Source organism: Pogoniulus pusillus, chromosome Z (assembly GCF_015220805.1).
Source record: "Pogoniulus pusillus isolate bPogPus1 chromosome Z, bPogPus1.pri, whole genome shotgun sequence".
NCBI classification, from domain to species: Eukaryota; Metazoa; Chordata; class Aves; order Piciformes; family Lybiidae; genus Pogoniulus; species Pogoniulus pusillus.
The window spans coordinates 89,211,076-89,230,057 of record NC_087309.1 but is presented as its reverse complement, the minus strand read 5'-3'; the positions used below and the strand labels follow the sequence as shown (position 1 = coordinate 89,230,057).

At 48.5% G+C, this 18,982-nt stretch overlaps 1 protein-coding gene across 4 annotated transcripts in view; it reads left to right on the top strand.

The window, feature by feature from the left end:
• The window catches only part of CTIF (cap binding complex dependent translation initiation factor), a 210,071-nt gene that overhangs the window by 21,859 nt on the left and 169,230 nt on the right, over nucleotides 1-18,982 (top strand). For all 4 annotated transcript variants that reach the window (XM_064176803.1, XM_064176801.1, XM_064176804.1 and 1 more), the window contains exon 2: nucleotides 13,536-13,745. In XM_064176803.1, the coding sequence (XP_064032873.1) occupies nucleotides 13,566-13,745 (180 nt within the window). In that variant the 5' untranslated portion in view covers nucleotides 13,536-13,565. The remainder of the gene's footprint in view (nucleotides 1-13,535; nucleotides 13,746-18,982) is intronic.

Below are 18,982 nucleotides of genomic sequence, written 5' to 3'. Positions count from 1 at the left end.
AGATCCTTGTAGGCTGAAAATCAGCTTTAGGATCTGCAGGGACATCTTCCCAAGCTGTGAGAGATGTCTCAGATGATGTCTTTTACCCACAAGAGTCTCAGGGAGCCAGGTTTTACTCAGATGATCCTTCTCGTTGGAGTCAGAATCACTTCTCCAAAATGGAATCACTCTGCTGGGTGGAAACTCATTGCCTGGACCACATCCAGTCCACATGTCCTGGAGCAGGAGCTAAGGAGGACACTGTGTCTATCCTTAGGTGAAGGGAGAGCTCTGGTGACCAGCTCAGCTCTGGGTTGGATGACCTGTTTGGGCTGTGTTTTTCTTTCCCAGGTAGAAGACTCAACAAGTAGGTAGAACATGGGAGATAATGCCTGTGGCTTTTCCTCTGTCTTTACAAGTGGCTGCAGCTCTTACAGGGGCAGATCTGGAAGAAGTCCAGGGAAGGACAGAGTCAGGGACAGCTGTCCGTGTAATCTCAACTGTCATTCCTTGACAGTTATTAGAATTATTTTCCCTCTGTGTGTACAGCATTGCCAATTTCCCCAATTCCTCCTCTTCTTCATTGGCATATTTAGAAGATCTCATCAGTGGTAGTGTTCTGGCTGCTGCCTGGGGACTGATAAGGTCCATGATTGATGCTCCATGGGTTGGCTGTGATGTAAAAAGGCATTTTTGATGCTTATTTTATACCTTGAACATTTCAGAGTGGTGGAGGAGTGGGTGACATACAAGATCCAGAGGCAAGTTTTGGAGATTTTGGGGGCTTTGTGGGTGTTGCTGAGTGGGGCTTGGAGTGTGAGTGTTTTTAGCTCAGGAAGTGATTAAAGATTCAGAAAATGTCTAAACATGGAGCCTTTCAGATGAGTTTAACTAGCTCAGAGAAGAAAAAGGTAGACCACAACAGGGTAAGGAGTTTATTTTCCCTTTCTTCTGCAAAATGTCAGAGGTTTGCTGGATGAGTTCCAGTAGGGCAGAATAAAAGGGAGGACGCCTATGAGCAAGCCAACCTTGGGTTGTAGAGAGTTGTCTCTCCTTGGAATCTCTTCCTCTTTTGCTTCTGTAACCTGGATCTAAAAGTTACAGAATTGTCAGAGTGGGAAGGGACCTCAAGGATCATCCAGTTCTAATCCCCCTGCCCCTCCCTGGACAGAGACACCTCACACTAGAGGTCAGATCCACATTCAGCCTGGCCATAAAAACTTACAGGGACAGGGCTTCCACCATCTCCCTGGACAACCTGTTCCAGTGTCTCATCACCCTCATGGTGAAGAACTTCTTCCTGACGTCTAATCTGAATCTCCCCTCCTCCAGTTTGGATCTATTCCCTCCAGTCCTGTCATTACTTGACACCCTAAAATGTTCTTCTTCAGATATCTTGTAGCCCTCTTCAGATACCAGAAGGCCACAATAAGGTCTTCTTGGAGTTGTCCTCCAAACTGAACAACCCCGACTCTCTCAGCCTGTCCTCACAGGAGAGGTGCTTCGGCCCCCTGATCATCCTTGTGGCTCTTCCCTGGACACATTCCACCACGTGTTGCCAGATCCAAGGCCTGGAGAGGTTGTTGCCTTTGGCTGGGGTAGCTGGAATCCAGGAATGGTTGCTGATTGCAGAAGGTGTCTGATACTGCAAAAACATCCTCCTTCCTTATTCCTGTTTCATCTACAAAGGCCTTGAATGTGGAGGGCACCTAAGTCTCTCCTGACTCCAGCCTTGCTGAGCAGAAGAACTGTGATGAAGAGAAGCATATGACATGAGAGAGAGAACCTCATGAGGTTCAACAAGGCCAGGTACCTTGTCCTACACTTGAGTCAGAACAACTCTGGCTACCTGCACAAAATGGGGGATGCAAGGCTGAAGAGCAGCCCTGCGGAGAAGGATTTGAGGGTACTGAAGGGTGCAGAGCTGGACATGAGCCAGCACCAAGCACTGCCAGCCCAGAGCCAGCTGTGTCCTGGGCTGAACCCAGCAAAAGACCCCTCCCTGCAGTGCTGGGATCAGCTCTGGAGTCCTCAGCGCAGGCACAGCACAGGAAGCCACAGCAATGCTGTCAGGGCTGGAAGGTCTCTGCTGGGAGACCAGGCTGAGAGAGTTGGTCTTGTTCAGCCTGCAGAAGAGAAGGCTCCAGGGAGACCTTCTGGTGGCCTAGAAGAAAGCTGGGTAGAGACTTCTCAGGGCCTGTTGTGATAGGACAAGGGGTGATGGTTTGAAACTAGAAGAGGGAGATTCAGAGAAAAGGCAGAAATGTGTGACCCTGAGAGTGGTGACCCTGTCCCAGGTTGCCCAGAGAAGTGGTAGATGTCTTGTCTCTGGCAGCATTTCAGGTGAGGTTTTTTGGGGCTGTGAGCAACCTGCTCTAGCTGTACATGTCCCTGCTGCATGCAGTGAGGTTGGACTGGATAATCTTTAAACATCCCTCCCAACTCAAAACTGTTCTGTGAGGAGAGAACCAGCTGGCTCCTCCTAGAATAAAATGCCCAACATCCATCCATGGTTGCATGAACAATGTTTTGGCTGGTGGCCAAGGTGTGTCCTCTGAATGCTGCTAAAAATTGGTGTGTGGGTGCAAAAATGCTCTTTGCCAGCAAACTATGTGCATGATTTAATAGGGATTAACCACCCCCTGACCCTGCCCTGCTGCTGACTAGGTTATGCTGCCCCTGCTCTGTCCCTCCCCACTGTCACTGACCCATGGGATGGATTACTTCAGCAGGTTGACATCTCAGTCTAGGGCTGGATGTGTCTTTTGGGCTTACAGGCCTTTTCACAACCCAAGTGCCTATTATCTTGCCTGAGTGCCTGGAAAGAAAAGGGTGACTTTCTGATGTTTTCTCTTTGAGACCTGGCCAAGGGACAGAGCTCAGAGGATTGTGATCAGTAGTGCAGGGTCTAGTTGGAGGTCTGTAGCTTGCAGTGTTTCTTAGGAGTCAGGACTGAGCTCAGTCTTGCTCAACATCTACTTAAATGACCTGAGTGAAGGGACAGAGTGGACCCTCAGCAGGTTTGCCGACGATATGGAACTGGGAACAGTGGCTGACACCCCCTCAGGCTGTGCTGCCATACAGTGAGACCTGGACAGGCTGAGAGCTGGGAAAGAGGGGTCTCTTGAAGTTCAACCAAGTGTAGAGTCCTTCACCTGGGGAGGAACAACCTCCTGCACCAAGTCTGTTAGGGACTGGTGTGCTCTCTTTGGAGAAGGGCCTGTGAGTGCTGGTGAACAGCAAGTTCACCATGAGCCTACAGCATGTCTTTTTGCCCAAAAGGGACAATGGTGTCCTGGGGTGCATTGGAAGAGTGAGGTTGAGGGAGATTCTTCTCCTCTACTCTTCCCTAGTGAGGCTGCATCTGGAGTACTGTGTCCATTTCTGGGCTCCCCAGTTCAAGAGAGACAGGGAACTACTGGGGAGAGTCCTGTGAAGGGGTACAAAGATGCTGAGGGGGCTGGAGCATCTTCATGATGTTGGGAGGGAAAGTAAAGGATGAGGGGGTCAAGAGCCTGAGGTCAGACTTTTGGCAGTGGTACCCAGTGAGAGGACAAGTGGCAGCAGGTACAAACAGAAATGGAGGAGGTTCCATCTTTTGCAAATCACAGAATCTTAGCATGGTGGGGTTTGGAATAAGCTTTTGGACAACATCCACTCCAACCCTGCTGCTGAAGCAGGGGGCACCCACAGCAGTTTGCCCAGGATCACAAAGTCTGGCTGGATTTGGAATGTCTCCAGAGAAGGAGACTCCGCAGCCTCTCTGGGTAGCTGGCTCCAGGACTCCAGCACCCTCACATCAAAGAATTTTCTCCTCCTGGGTTCCAGTTTGTGCCCATTGCCCCTTGTCCTGTCGCTGGGCACCACTGACAAGAGTCTGCCTACATCCTCTAGCCTGCACTCTTTATCTCTTGCTGAAGATTGATCAGATCCCCTCTGGGGCTGCTCTTCTCCAGACTCAACAGCCCCAGGGCTCTCAGCCTTTGCTACTCACAGAGATGCTCCAGGACCCTCAACAGCATCTTCGTAGCCTCCACTGGATGCTCTCCAGTACTTGTCCATCAGATGCCCCATAAGCCCACCCCCATTCACCCCCTGAAGTTCAGTGGTTTTCTTGGTTATGTGCTGGTTTTCCTTTTCTTTTCTTTCTTGACTTTATCCATCTGTCACGGTTTTTTAAAGAGCTGACAGAAGGAAACTCTTTCAAATTAATTGGAGAGAATTGCAGAGTTGTGTTTGAAAGGAAAGATACAGGACAAAATTACAGAGCACATACAGGGTATATAGCAACCCCCTTGGATGTTCTCCCAACCCAAAGCTCATCTACAACCCCCAGTGCTCCAATCCTCCCCCGCCCTGCACCTCTGCCACCCATAGGCCCAAATCAAGCCTCTGGAGGGCCCAAACAGGCCTGCTCCTTACGTGTTTACCCTGGTGAGTGCCTCCTGCCAGACATAGCAGGCAGGAGAAAGCAGAAGGGAGCCAGGGTTGACTGCATAGGGCTGGGTGCTAGGTTGGACTGGATGATCTTGGAGATCTCTTCCAACCTGGTTGATTCTATGATTCTATAAGTGCTGGTCTCACCACCAGTTTGTACAGAGATAGCAGAATTATGGGGTTGAATAACAGTTCTGCACTTTCCTGTGTCCACCTCTAGGCTCCTCTAGTCCCTAGAGGATTTTTAACCCTATAGTTCCTAATCAGCAACATCATCACAAGCCAAAGGTAACATCCTCTCCCCAGGCAAGGAAGCCCACCTGGAAGGAAACCACTGCGGTCTCACACACAGGTTGACACATCAAAAGGACTTTGTGAAGGTGAGGAAGCTTTGGGTTGATTTCAAAAGCAAAAGGACAGCTCCACCTCCCAGCCACTGGGAAAAAAAATAAAGACAGAAAAGTGCTTATTGAAGTGGAGCAGCCTACAAACTACATTATTGTCTGGCTGAGAGCAAGGGACTTCTGGCATTCAAGCTATTCCTCTTCATTGCAAGATCACCATGTCAGGGTGGCTGTTTTGGGTCATATTCTGTGGCTGTTTGCACTTGTTTGTCTCCCGTCTCTCTCCTTCCCCCCCCCATTTATTTCTGTGTTTATTTCATTGACTTTGTTTTGATGCACTGTGACGTTTCCCTGCTCCGTTGCATGCCAAGCTCATGAATGGCTTTGCAATGTGGCAGCTCTTGGGCTCCTCTCCTGTCACTTGGGCTTTTCTGCATCACCAGGTACTAGAAACCAGATCTGAGTCTGGAGGAGTGATGAAATATGTAAAATGCTCAGCCAGCCATGTCAGTATCTGAGAAGGCCAGAGCTAGCTCCAGCAGCAGTCACTCAGTGAGGTTGTCAAAGGTGTTCACATTTTAATGAGAGGATGATCAGATCCAGGATGCGATAATTTGCTGTGCTTTGTGGTTTGACACCTTGGGAGATCACAGTTTTGGACAGCAAATCCAAACCAGACATGCTAGGTGGAGTCAACCTCTTCTCTCAAGTAACAAGTGGCCAGCAGAACTAGGGGAGTGATTGTCCCCCTGTACTTAGCACATTCACTTGAATCCCGGGCTCAGTTTTGGGCCCCTCACTCTGAGGATGTTGAGGTACCCAAGTGTGTCCAGAGAAGGGCAGTGAAGCTGGTGAAGGGTCCAGAGCTCAGGGGTTGTGAGGAGTGGCTGAAAGATGTGAGATTGTTCAGCCTGGAGATGAGGAAGCTGAGGAGACACCTTCTGGCTCTCTGCAACCACCTGAAAGGAGATGAAGGCAGGTGGGGGTTAGTCTCTTCTCCCGAGTAGTAAGTGACAGGACAGGAGGAGATGGCCTCAAGTTGCACCAGAGATTTAGATTGAGCATGAGGAACAATGTAATTCCTGACAGGGTTAGCAAGGCCTGGCCCAGGCTGCCCAGGGCAGTGGGAAAGCCTATCCTAGCCATGTAGACGTGATGCTGAGGGACATGGTTTAGTGCTGGATTTAGCAGTGCTGGGTTAATGGTTGGACTTGATTATCTTAAAAGTCTCTTTCAACCTAAATGATCATATGATTCCATGATCTGTGCTCCTGGAAATGCAGCAGCACCTGGATGTGGGGAGTTATGGTTCATCTTGGTTGCTCTCCTTTTCCATAGTAACTGTTCCTGTGATTTGCTGGATCCACCAGCAATAACTGCTCATTTCATTTACCAAGATGTTCTCACTGCTTTAGAAAGATACTTTACTAATTACTTGTTCTTGGAAATGTGCTGGATCAGGCAAAGAGAGAAAATACTGCTTCTGAAGGAGCTTCTTAAAAGGAGATGCTGGGAAGCGAGCCAGCTGCTCTGTGGCTGTGCTGATAGGCAGGAACTCAAACCCCAAATGCCGATGGTCAAAGGTCCTTCTGCCTCTACTGCTGCCAAAGTGTTAGCTGGTGCGTGGGTATTAGCAGAGTCAAAGTGTGCAGGGGGTTTCGTCTGACTTGAAGGGGCTGATAAGAAGCAGATAAGAAGTAGGAGAGTTGTTGTACACCAGCTACAAAGTGCAGTCAGTGCATTCCTGAAGGAAGCTTCTTCTCCATGAGTGTTGTTTTCTTCAGCAGCTGCTTTGGAAAGGGTGACCTGGAGAAGACAGTGTGCAGGCATAACGAGGGAGGTGGCGATGGGGCATTTGACAGTGTGCTGCTTTTCTCTGCCCAGCCTTAGAGAAGCACTGAGTCTTGCTGATAAGGAATGCCCAACAGGTATTCGCCGTAGGGAGCAGAGAGCAGAGGCTAGACAAAAGATGTGAAAATTGATGTTGTTTGCTGCTGGAGCAGGATATGGTGTCTGCTGTCAGGGGTCTTGGCTGGAGCCTCACTGAGGGTCTCTTCAGTTTGATTTCATCACCATCCCACACAGGCACAGAGAAACAAATCTGTGGGCTGCTGGAGTACTTCTTGGTTTATGTCCCAGGTGTCTCAGAGCAGAAGGGGCCTGTGGGATCACAGCAGTATTTAGGATTTATTTATTGTAAACTTTTCAGAGAGAGTAAATATGAGAAGGATGCTGGATGTCCTACCACAGAGTACTCTTGGAGGAGGTGACTGTTGGTATGTGAAGAATTTGCACCACGGCTGCCTTTTATAGGAAGCATCTCTTGTTCCTAGAAAAACCTGGGTTTATAAATCCCACATGGCAAGAGGAAAGCTCTCAGTGATCTGTCAGGGTAGCTCTGGAGCCCATCACAGCCTGTCCCTCCAGCAGCTGGTCTGCAGTGGCATTTCTGGAGGATAAATCATCTGAAGAGAGAGGCTGTTCTACATTCCTCATGCCCAGTGCTGGAGTTGCAGAGGAACATGGGAACAGAAGAATATTTTCAGCATTTAACTGGAGGATAAGTAAGACACAGTTTTCCAGCTGGGGTGTTTTAAGAGAGTAATTTAAAGCCAGGTCTAAACCAGAAGATGGGCTGGGCTCTTCTCCTTTACTGGGATTTGGTGGCCACCAGACCTTTTGATAATTGAATTTTAATGCAAGTGTCTAAATCTGGAGAATCCTACATTAAGCAGTTCTGCCTGCAGTCTATGTTTCAGACTCCACAGAATCACAGCATGGTAGATGTTGGAAGGGACCTTTGGAGATCATCTTGCCCAAACCTCCTGCTAAAAAAGGGTCACCCATAGTAGATTGCCCAGCATCACAATGTCAAGGTGGGTTTAGAATCTCTCCAGACAATGAGACTCTACAACCTGTCTGGGCAGCCTGCTCCAGGGTCCCAGCACCCTCACAGCTAATATGTTTCTCCTCATGTTCAGGTTGAACCTCCTAGATTCCAGTTTGTGCCCATTGCCCCTTGTCCTGTCACTGGGCACCACTGACAAGAGTCTGTCCCCTTCTTCTTGCCCCCCACCCTTTATCCCTTGCTGGATTGATCAGATCCTCTCTGGGGTTGCTCCTCTCCAGGCTCAGCAGCCCCAGGGCTCTCAGCCTTTCCCCTCACAAAGATGCTCCAGGCCTTTCAGCAGCTTTGCAGCCCTAGCTCTTAGCGATCTTTCCCAATCACCTTAACCTAGATGTCAGTCCTGAGTGTGAACTCCTGGCAGTGTAGTTGTCAGGTAAATCCACTTACAGCTTTCAGTCTTGGGGTGCTTGTAACCTTGTGGTACTCTTGATTCTTTTACTGTTGAAGGCCATGACCTTCAAAGAACTTGTGAGGAAAGCATTTCAGACTTCAGGCATCATCCAGTGGAAGTAAAATAGATGGCAAAAGGCAATCTCTTTATTCTGTTTCCTTTGCTGATGCCTGACCAGGTTGGACTTTGAGTAGAGATGAGAAGATGTGCAGTTGTTGGCTTAATAGTAGTGTAAGTTATTGATTTGTCTTTCTGAGCTGGAGCAAGAGTTGTTTAGGAAGGTCTCTTCATGGGCAGCAGTGTTGCTGACAAGGTTGCCATGTCATCATGGATTGGACCAAAAGCCCTCACTCCTCACTTAATGGAATGATGTTTGTATGGAGCTGGAGCCCCTTCTCCCTGGGGATGGCAGGGGCAGAGGTGTAGATCCCATCCCTAGGGTAGAGCTATGTGAGACAGACCTGTGGTGCTGCTTCAGCACTGCTGGGCTGCTGCACCCAGTTGCTGGAGAAGCTTTCTCTTACTGTGCTGGGGAGAGGATGGCTGAGGGATCTTCCTCAGAGGAGGAGGTCGTCGTGGGGTCCTATCACCCGAACTGCTGTGAGCTGGTGGTAATTCGTTGCTGTCCCAGCATGTCTGTCTTCTCATCATGGGCTCTTCTTTTCTTACATCATTTTTGTTGCAAAGTGCCCTGTGCTGTTGTCTGCCACCCATGTTGCCCCACATGGGTTCCTTCTCCAACACTTCTCTCCGCCTGTCACATTGATCAGTGGATTTCACAAGCTTAGCAAGCTTGGAGCACCTTGGAGAGGAAGAAAGTTCTTCTTGTTATTTGATTTGGGGTGAAACTGTGTCATCACCATAAACTGTGTGGTTTGCTAGAGCAGGAACTCTGTTTAGATCACAGCTGTTAATAATAATTACATGTCCCAGAAATGCTGATAATTAATGAGTTATGATAAGCAGTTTGCTCATTTGTTGACTTTTTTTTTCTGCTGCTGCCTCCTTGTTTTATGGTTGATGCAAAGATCACAACATAGGCTTTGTAGGAAAGATTTAGAAGCTAATTTTTGACCCCTCAAGACTTTTTGCTTTGAATAAGTAGGGAGAGGAAGGGCAAACAGTAAAAATAAAGTTAAAAAAAAAAAGAGTTTGATGTCTATTAATTACTATGGAACATATCTGAGGCTTAGGAGTCCTTGGTGGTTAGACACTCTGCCAGCACAGATCCAAGGCATCACCACTCCCTGAAAAGCTTTCGAGAAGATGCTGTGGAAAGACAAATGATGTCAGGACAGTGACCACTTTGGTGCTCAAAGGTGGGTTTGTTTTTTGCTTTGCAAACTCCTTGTTTCTACATGTTTTGAAGGCAAAATGGGATGGGAAACCTGCTCTAGGCATAGGGGTTTCTTGAGACGTAGCACCATGGAGAGCAGGAGGCCATCCAAACCTTCCTGGTGGAGCAAGTTAATTTTGGAAAGGCAGAGGAGGTTTACCATTAGTGTGAGCAGTTAATCTTTTTGGGTGGGCTTGAATTGATCTGTATCCAAGTGGGTGCTTCTCTTCCTAATTTGCCTTCTGCCAAAGAGGAAGGACCACCATTTGTTTCCCAAAATCTGTCCCTCTTGAACGAGGCACGAACTTGCAGGACCCAGCATATGGATCTCTCTAAGCCTGTCATTAGCTTGGGTTTGGTCCTTCAAGCTCTTGTTTTCTACCTGTATCTCATGCTTCATAGTATTAGATAAAGCCCAGAGGCTGGTGGGTAGGAGTTGAAAAAGTCCTGCCTAGAAAAAGCTGCTACAGGACAATGACCCAAACAACCTTCACCTGAGCTTTGGATCGTCTGTGGGCACACTGGTGGCACTGGAGAAGACAGTTGCATGATTATTGGGAGAGGTGAATCTAAAATGGGTGAAAGTGGTCAGAAAGAATCTCTAAGAGCAGAAGAGGCTTTCTTAAGCAATGAAGTGCCTGAATGTGTCTCGTGGACTCATAAAACCATCAGGTTGGAGAATACTTCAGGAGGTCTCTGGTCTCTCTAACTTGCCCAAAGCAGAGTCAGAATCAAGTTTGGATGACACTGATGCCACAGTGATCAGGCACATGTGATCCTAACCCAGAGCTGTACTGTAGGAAGGGAGTGAGGTCAGAAGGGGAATTCAAAGGTCAAATTCAGAAAAGCAGATGGTAGTCAACACCAAGGGGAGGCAGGAGATGCCACAAAGACAAGATGTATCAGAAATGGTGTGGCCAGCAGGATGGGGGCAGTGATGGACACCCTGCATTCTACACAGATGAGGCCACACCTCACATCCTCAGTTTTGGACCCCTCACTGCAAGGACACTGAGTGGCTGGAACAGGTCCAGAGAAGGGCAATGAAGCTGGTGAAGGGTCTAGAGCACAAGTCTTGTGAGGAGCAGCTGAGTGACCTGGGATCATTCAGCCTGTAGAAAAGAAGGCTGAGGGGAGACCTCATTGCTCTCTACAAATCCCTGAAAGGAAATTTGAGCCAGATGGGGGTTGGTCTCTTCTCTGAAATAACAACTGAGATGACAGGAAATGGCCTTAAGTTCCACCAGGAGAAGATCAGGACATGCAGGAACAATTTCTTCCACAAAAGGTTGACAAGCCCTGAAAGAGGCTGCTCAGGGCAGTTGTGGAGTCCTCATCCCTGGAGCAGTTTCAAAATCCTGTAGCTGTGGTGCTTAGGGACATGATTTAGTGATGACCTGGCAGTGCTGGGTTAAGAGTTGGACTTGACAGTCTTAAAGGTGTCTTCCAACCTGAACAATGTTGCGATTCTGTGTACCGTGGCTTGGTGAGCCTCTTCTTGCTGGCGTGGGTTGGGTGGTGGTGGCGCGTGTGACTGCCGCACAGCCGGCACGCTGGGCTGTCGCTGCTGGGCAGCCAGTCTCTCTGTCATTACGTGATTCATGCTGATTTGGTGCAGAGTAAGCATACAAAGAAGATTATAGACTGTGACTTGTTATTCTTTTATCTCATTATGAGGATTAGGTGTCAACCAACTTGCTGCCTATGCCTGGACATCTGCTGCAGGGCTCATCCTGTACAGTGATATTCCTGTATCAGGTGTATGTACTACCTCATCACCCTTAGACGCCAGAGTTTTATTCCTCTGTCATTCTGGTTTCCTTCATTTAGATGTGAAGATACTACAGTATGGTTGGGTTTTGAGTTATCTACTAGAGATCCATAAATACCTCAGATACATGGTGTGCTGGCCCTGGTGACTTGTGACAAACCCATTCCCATTCCGTCCACTCTCACTCCAGTTGCTAGTTAGTAAAATGCTGGTTGGATGTGGTGGTGAGCACCCCAAAAGTGGAGTCATATGTTATCTCTTGCTCTGCTTTATGCTTTATTATGTATGTTCAAGGTGGGAGCATCCGCAGGGCAGTGCTGGGGGATGCAGAGCTGGACAGCAGCCTTGTGGAGAAGGCCTTGGGGGTGCTGGTGGGTGCAAAGCTGGGCATGAGGCAGCACTGAGTGCTGCCAGCCCAGAGCCAGCTGTGTCCTTGGCTGATCCCCAGCAGTGTAGGCAGCAGAGGCAGGGAGGGGATTCTGCCCCTCTGCAACACTCTGCTGAGACTCCCCCCTTGCAGTGCAGGGGACAGCTCTTAAGTCCTCAGCACAGCACACACAGGGACCTGTTGGAGCAGGGCCAGAGGAGGCCACAGCAATGCTGGCAGGGCTGGAAGGGCTCTACTGTGAGGCCAGACTGAGAGAGTTGGGCTTGTTCAGCCTGCAGAAGAGAAGGCTCTAGGGAGACCTTCTGGTGGCCTTTCAGAGTGCTTCAAGGGGCCTCTAAGAAAACTGAGACAGGCTTTTTCTCAGGGCATGTTGTGATAGGACAAGGGGTATGGTTTGAAACTAGAAGAGGGAGATTCAGAGTGGAGAGAAGGCAGAAATATTTGACCCTGAAGGTGATGAGAACCCATCCTAGGTTTTCCAGAGAGGTGGTAGATATCCTGTCCCTGGCAGCATTCCAGGTGAGGTTGTTTAGGGCTCTGAGCAACCTGCTCAGTCCCTGCTGACTGCCAGAGGGATTGGACTGGATGACCTTTGGAGGTCCCTTCCAATCCAAACCATTTTGTGGTTCTGTGATTCTATTTAATAACTGTACTTTCCCTTTGGTAGTTGGCAGTAATGAGCTAACAGATGATAAGATGCCCTTCTACAGGTCTTCATGCTCTCTGGGACTCTTCTCTTTTTTCTTGACTGTTCTCCCCCTTTTGTTCTTTTTTTAATGTGCCACATGATTTTTATTCAGAAGTTAATGTGTGATACTCATACACAAATGAGCCTTTTTGACAGTCCAGGGACATTAGGGAGTAATTTCTTGAGCAGCTGAAATCCTTAGGCCAGAACTGCTCATTCTCCACAGTTTCCAAGCAAAGGCACAATCATTGAGAAGTGACAGATGAGAAGTAGTTCAGGAGCTGGAAATTACACAAGCTGGGAGCAGGTTTTTTTTCCTTCCTTCCTTTCCGGATGGCATGTGACTCACTCTGAATTTGCTTGGCAATTTTGTCTCAAAACGGACTAAATCCCAGTTCCTGATGAAGGAAGGGATGAGGGATGAAGCTGCTGTGTCCAGCAATGTCGTGGGGAGCTCGTGTGTCTGCTCCATTCCAACCACAGGGAAGAGTGTTGAGTTTTGCCTCAAACACTGTGTGAAGCTTAACTCATCAGTCCAGATATGGGAACTGATGGTTTCTTTACTCTGAGGTGTGATTGGCACTCAGCCATGGAGAAGTAGGAAGGAGGAGAACATCATAAAGCTCCTGTATCTCTGTAGAACTGCTTTCCTGCAGGAAGAGAGGTATTAAAAATAGATTTTGGTGTGATGTCTGTGTCACCTCCACGTGCAAACCTCCTTGCTGACCCATTTACGGTCTCACTGTTGACTCAGCATCATTTTCCTCCACTGCCGTAGAGAAGCTTTTCAGTTATCAGCTTCTTTCTCACCCTGTGTCACAGAGTCCCAGCATGATGGGGATTGGAAGGGACCTAAAAAAATCATCCAGTCAGACCTCCCTGCTAAAGCGAAGGCATTCATAGCAACTTGCTCAGGATCACAATGGACAGATGGGTTTGGAATCTCTCCAGAGAAGGACACTCCACAACCTCTGGAGGCAACCTGCCTCAGTTTTCCAGAACCCTCCACAGCAAAGTTTTTCCTTCTGTTCAGCTGGAGCCTCCTGGGTTCCAGTTTGTGCCCATTGCTCCTTGTCCTATCAGTGGACACCACCGACAAGAGTCTGACCCCATCCTCTTGCCCCTTTCCCTTCAATTCTTGCTGAGCATTGAGAATATTCCCTGCTACTCTTCAGACTCAGCAGATGCAGGTCTCTCAGCCTTTCCTCCCCAGCATTTTCTTCTCAGTGTTTTTAACCTTTTGAGACTTCCTGTGGAATAACTTGTTCCCTTTCTTTCACTTTGCTTTCTCAGGCCCCTGTTCTCAGTGTCTCTCCTGAAGAGATGGAGAACTCGTCAGTGGCATCGGCCTCCTCGGAGGCGGGAAGCAGCCGCTCGCAGGAGATCGAGGAGCTGGAGCGCTTCATTGACAGCTACGTCCTGGAGTACCAGGTCCAGGGGCTGCTGACAGATAAGACAGAGGGGGATGGTGAGAGCGAGAAGACACAGTCCCATATCTCACAGGTGGGTGAAGGGGATGGCATAAGTTGGGAGGGGGCCTGGAAGGTGCTGCTGGCTTGTCTCCTGCATTGGGGATTCACATTCAACTGAAGCAGCTTTTTAGGGTGAGGAGGTGAAACAGGACATAAAAATACACTGGATTTGAGGCAACTTCTTTGGTTGTCTTTAGACGTGAGGTCTTCAACCAGTTAGTAAAGGTTTCCTGTCAAATGGATTTTTTTTTCTTATGTTCTCAAGGAATGTGCAAGGAAGCTTTTAGACTTAGAGGTTGTCCTGCTGGAAGGCAGCTTTGTGGAGATAGACCTGGGAGTCCTGGTGGATGAAATGTTCATGAGCCAGCAATGTGCCCTCGTTGCCAAGAAAGGCAGTGGTCTGCTGGGGTTCATAAAGAAGAGTTTGGCCAACATAAAGGCAGGTTCTCCTGCCACTCTACTCTGCTCTAGTGAGGTCAAATCTGGAGTAACTGTCCAGTTCTTTGCTTCCTGGTTTAACAGAGGAAACTACTGGACAGAGTCCAGCAGAGGGCTATGAATGTAATACAGAGGACACGGAGCATCTCAAAGGCCAACAAGCACAAGCTAGAACTGATAAAATCCCATCTGAACATGAGGAGTAGCTTCTCTGGTGTGAGGGTGCTGGAGGCATGAAGCAGTCTGCCCACAGAGGCTGTGGAGTCTCCTCTGGAGATATTCCAAACCCTGCTGGCCATTGTGATCCTGGGCAACCTGCTGTGGGTGCCTTAGCAGGGGAATTGGACTAAATGGTCTTCAGAGGTCCCCTCCAGTCCCCACCATTCTGTGATTCTGTGATATGAGCTCTCCAACCAGTTGCCAGAGGTCTTGTGCGAGCGGGGTTTCGCTTTTCTGTGGTCTCCAGATGTATGCCCTGAAGCTTCTTCTCTTCTCCAAGGATCTCATTTATAAATAAAGGGCATTTAATTCATAAATGAGGAGTGCCTTTCTCCTTCCTTGAGTTGATTTGCCAGGGTGTAAAAATCCTAGAGGGAACGAGAAGAGGTGCAGGGGCAACAGCAGGGAGATGCTTGTTAGTGAGGTGTGCTCCTCTGTGCATACACAAGGGTCTCCATGAAACAACCAAGACCAGAAGGTCAATCAAAAGCCCCAAGTGCTCCCCATAAATATGGGATTTTGTGGACATTTTAATAGGTGTAATAACTTTTTTATCACTTTGTGGTTGTGATGTCAGAGAATGAGTTTGCTGTGTGTATGAGGGTGGGAATAGCCAACAGAGAGATGGATCTGGTTAGTGTTGTCATTCAGAATGGCATGTTATGAGTTAGATTTGTTTTTTTTAATGGACATTTTAGCTCCAGCACAAGGAGAAATGAAACCTCCTCACCAGATATTGTTGTTGTTTGGAGGGAAATTATTTGTATTCTGGTGCTACAGTGTGCCAGATGCGTGCTGAGGAAGGGATAAGGAGCCCATGGTGCAGGGAGGAGAAGCCTCCATTCTCTGCCTTTGGGTTTGTAAAGCTGCTGTGATCCACTCTTTGTCACAGTGACACTTTCCTATGTCTCAGGACTCCCAGTAGGGTAAAATATTTAGATTAGAGAACAATTACATACTACTTATGAGGATGAAACAAGAAGAATAAGATTGAAGGGTCAAAAGGATAAGAATAAGGCCATGGTTGGATAGCTGAGCTGCTCCTCTGCTGGTCTGGATTTGAGTCTTTATCTCTGTGTATGGGGTACAAGAGTAACTGATCCCAAGCAGTGATCTCCAAATGACTTCACATTAAGCTTTAATGTTAATTTAGTGACTAAAGAGACTACACAGAAAAGCTGAGATGGATATGTGACAGTGAGGAGAAGGGCAGAGTTCTGACTGTGTTTGTCCAGGAGCACCTCCTCCAGCATGCAGAGGAGATATATTGAGGGTCATTTTGTCTATCACTTCATACTCTTGTCTACTGATTGCTAAAAATGAGGCCCTGTTTTGCTAGGGCTTTGCTTAGCCTTCAACTTGGGAAAATCTGCACTCTTGCCAGATGTCAGAGGTGCACACTGCTGCTGTTCCCTGCCCTGTTCACCCCAGCATGCAAAAGGCAAAGTTCCTAAGTCCAGCAGAGAGGAGCTTGCTCTCCCATGTGAACCTCATGAGGTTCAACAAGACCTAGTGCAAGGTCCTGCACCTGGGTCAGGGCAATCCTTGTTATCAACACAGACTGGGAGAGAAGGGGATGGAGAGCAGCCCTGTGGAGAAGGACTTGAGAGTGCTGAGGGCAAAAAGCTGGATGTGAGCCAGCAATGGGCACTTGCAGACAAGAAGCCAGGGGCAACTTCCACTAGAGCAGGTAACTCAGAGCCCTGTTCAACCTGGCCTTGAACACTTCCAGGGAGGGGGTACCTGCCACCTCTCTTGGCAACCTGGGACAGTGTCTTACCACCCTCAGTGTCAAACATTTCTTCCTTCTCGCTAGTCTGGATCTCCCTCTCTTAGTTTCTAGGCATTAGTCCTTGTCCTGTCACAACAGGCCCTGAGGAAGTCTATCCTCAGCTTTCTTAGATGCTCCTTGAAAGGCCACCACAAGGTCTCCCTGGTGCCTTCTGCAGGCTGAACAAGCCTCAGGCTGGCCTCCTAGCAGAGCCCTTCCAGCCCTGCTGTGGCCTCCTCTGGCCTGGCTCCAACAAGTCCCTGTGTGTGCTTTGCTGAGGACTTCAGAGCTGGCCCTGGCTCTGCAGGTGTTGTCTCAGCAGAGGGGAGGAATACCCTCCCTCCATCCATCTGCTTTGAAATCCTTGGTTGCAACAACCAAATCTATTTTCTAGTTGTGGAAATGGGACTTTAGCTTTGCTTCCTGGCCTACCCTGAAAAAGAGAGCTGTTGTGTTTCTGTTTTCAGTTCTGGGAATGCTGCCTGTCAGGGTTTTATTTTAAAAGAGAAATTAACAAAAAGAGTAATAGTGAAAGATGTGAGCATTGAACATTTTAATTAAACCAGTTCTAGTCTTCAGCAGCTAAGTGTGGTTGTACCCCAGGGTGTTTAGAAGTTTAAATAGGATTTCTGTGTGAAGCTCCAGCAAAATGCAGCATTTCATGTTTTCAGGGCTGTAATGTGGGTCAAGAAGTGAGGATGGACTTTTACACAGTTCACCTGCTTTTATGGAGACATGTCTTTAGGGATGCATTAAGATGGAATTATCTCTTTCCTCCGAAAGATACTACTTTTTGCACTTCAAACCCAAATCTCATCTAAATTTCCCCTTTTCAGTTTCAAACCAGCACTGCTTATCCTGTCACAGCAGGCCCAACTCAAAAGCCTGTCCCCACATTTAGGTAAGACATAATTAGGGGGGTTGTGTTTCTGCTTTTCTTTGCCTGGTCACTTCTTAGCAAAGCAAGAAATAAACATGCACCTATCCTGCAGCTCACTGGAGTAACCCTAGTGGAAGACAGTTTGGTTGAAAGTTACGTGTTCTTACATAGTGAAAGCTGGAGGAAATAGGATGAGCTTAGGAGGGAAGCACTGGACTGGGACTAAGAAAATTGTTCTTCACTGGAAGACTCTGCCAGCAACTTCAATACTGTGCAAGTTACTTCATCTCTCTGCAGTTTGTTTCCTGGTGGCTGTAATAATGTTTTCCCTCCCTAAGAGAGGATAAATTGACTCACCTGTCTGTGTGAGAAGCTTGGATGGTCCCACGTCCCCAGATAGCTGCTCTCTGAGACAGGGGAAGGAAGGAAAGGGCCATTGCATGCTGCTTCATCCTCCTTGCCACTCACAGGGGAGCCGAACCTATCACTGGTCTAGAGAAACAAAAGTATGGATGTTCCTGTGGTGAGGATGCCTTCAACCTTCTTTCCACAAGGTGAAAGAGGAAAGTCAGAGAGATAAAGCAATTTCCTCTCTGTCTGGAATCACAGAATCATAAAATTATGTAGGTTGGAAGAGTCCTTTAAGACTCTTGAGTGCAGCCGTTAACCAGCACTGCTAAGTCCACCACTGAAACATGTCCCTCAGCACCACAGCTACACAGCTTTGAAATCCACCAGGGATGGGGATTCTACCACTGCCCTGGGCAGCCTCTTCCAGGGCCTAACGACCCTTTGGGGAAGAAATTGTTCCTCATGTCCAACCTAAACCTCCCCTGGTGCAACTTGAGTCCACTTCCTCTTGTCATCTCTCTTGTTACTTCAGATAATAAACTAATTCCCACCTGGCACCAGCCTCCTTTCAGGGAGTTGTAGAAAGCTAGATGGTCTCTCAACCTTCTCTACTCCAGGCTAAACAACTGCAGGTCCCTCAGCTGCTCCTCAGAAGATCTGTGCTCCAGACCCTTCACATTGTCCTTCTCTGGACCTGCTCCAGCCCCTCAAAGTCCTTCCTTTAGTGTGAGGTACAGAACTGAACCCAATATTTCAGATTTGACCTCCCCAGTGCAGAATAGAATCAGAATCAACCAGGTTGGAAGAGACCTCCAAGATCATCGAGTCCAACCTATCACCCAGCCCTAGCCAGTCAACTAGACCATGGCACTGAGTGCCTCATCCAGTTTTTTCTTGAACACCCCCAGGGACGGTGCCTCCACCACCTCCCTGGGCAGCCCATTCCAATGGCAAATCACTCTCTCTGTGAAGAACTTCTTCCTAACATCCAGCCTATACCTACCCTGGCACAACTTGAGACTGTGTCCCCTTGTTCTATTGCTGGTTGCCTGGGAGAAGAGGCCAACCCCCACCTGGCTACAATGTCCCTTCAGGTAGTTGTAGACAGTAATAAGATCACCCCTGAGCCTCCTCTTCTCCAGGCTAAACAGGCCCAGTTCCCTCAACCTCTCCTCATAGGATTTGTGTTCCAGGCCCCTCACCAGCTTTGTTGCCCTTCTCTGGACATGTTCCAGCACCTCAACATCTTTCTTGAATTGAGGGGCCCAGAACTGGACACAGTACTCAAGGTGTGGTCTGACCAGTGCTGAGTACAGGGCAAGAATAACCTCCCTTGTCCTACTGGCCACACTGTTCCTGATGCAGGCCAGGATGCCATTGGCTCTCTTGGCCACCTGGGCACACTGCTGGCTCATCTTCAGCTTACTATCTATCAGTACCCCCAGGTCCCTTTCCTCCTGGCTGCTCTCCAGCCACTCAGTCCCCAGCCTATAGCGCTGCTTGGGGTTATTGTGGCCAAAGTGCAGAACCCTGCACTTGGCCTTGTTAAATCTCATCCCATTGGCCTCTGCCCACCCATCCAGCCTGTCCAGGTCCCTCTGCAGGGCTC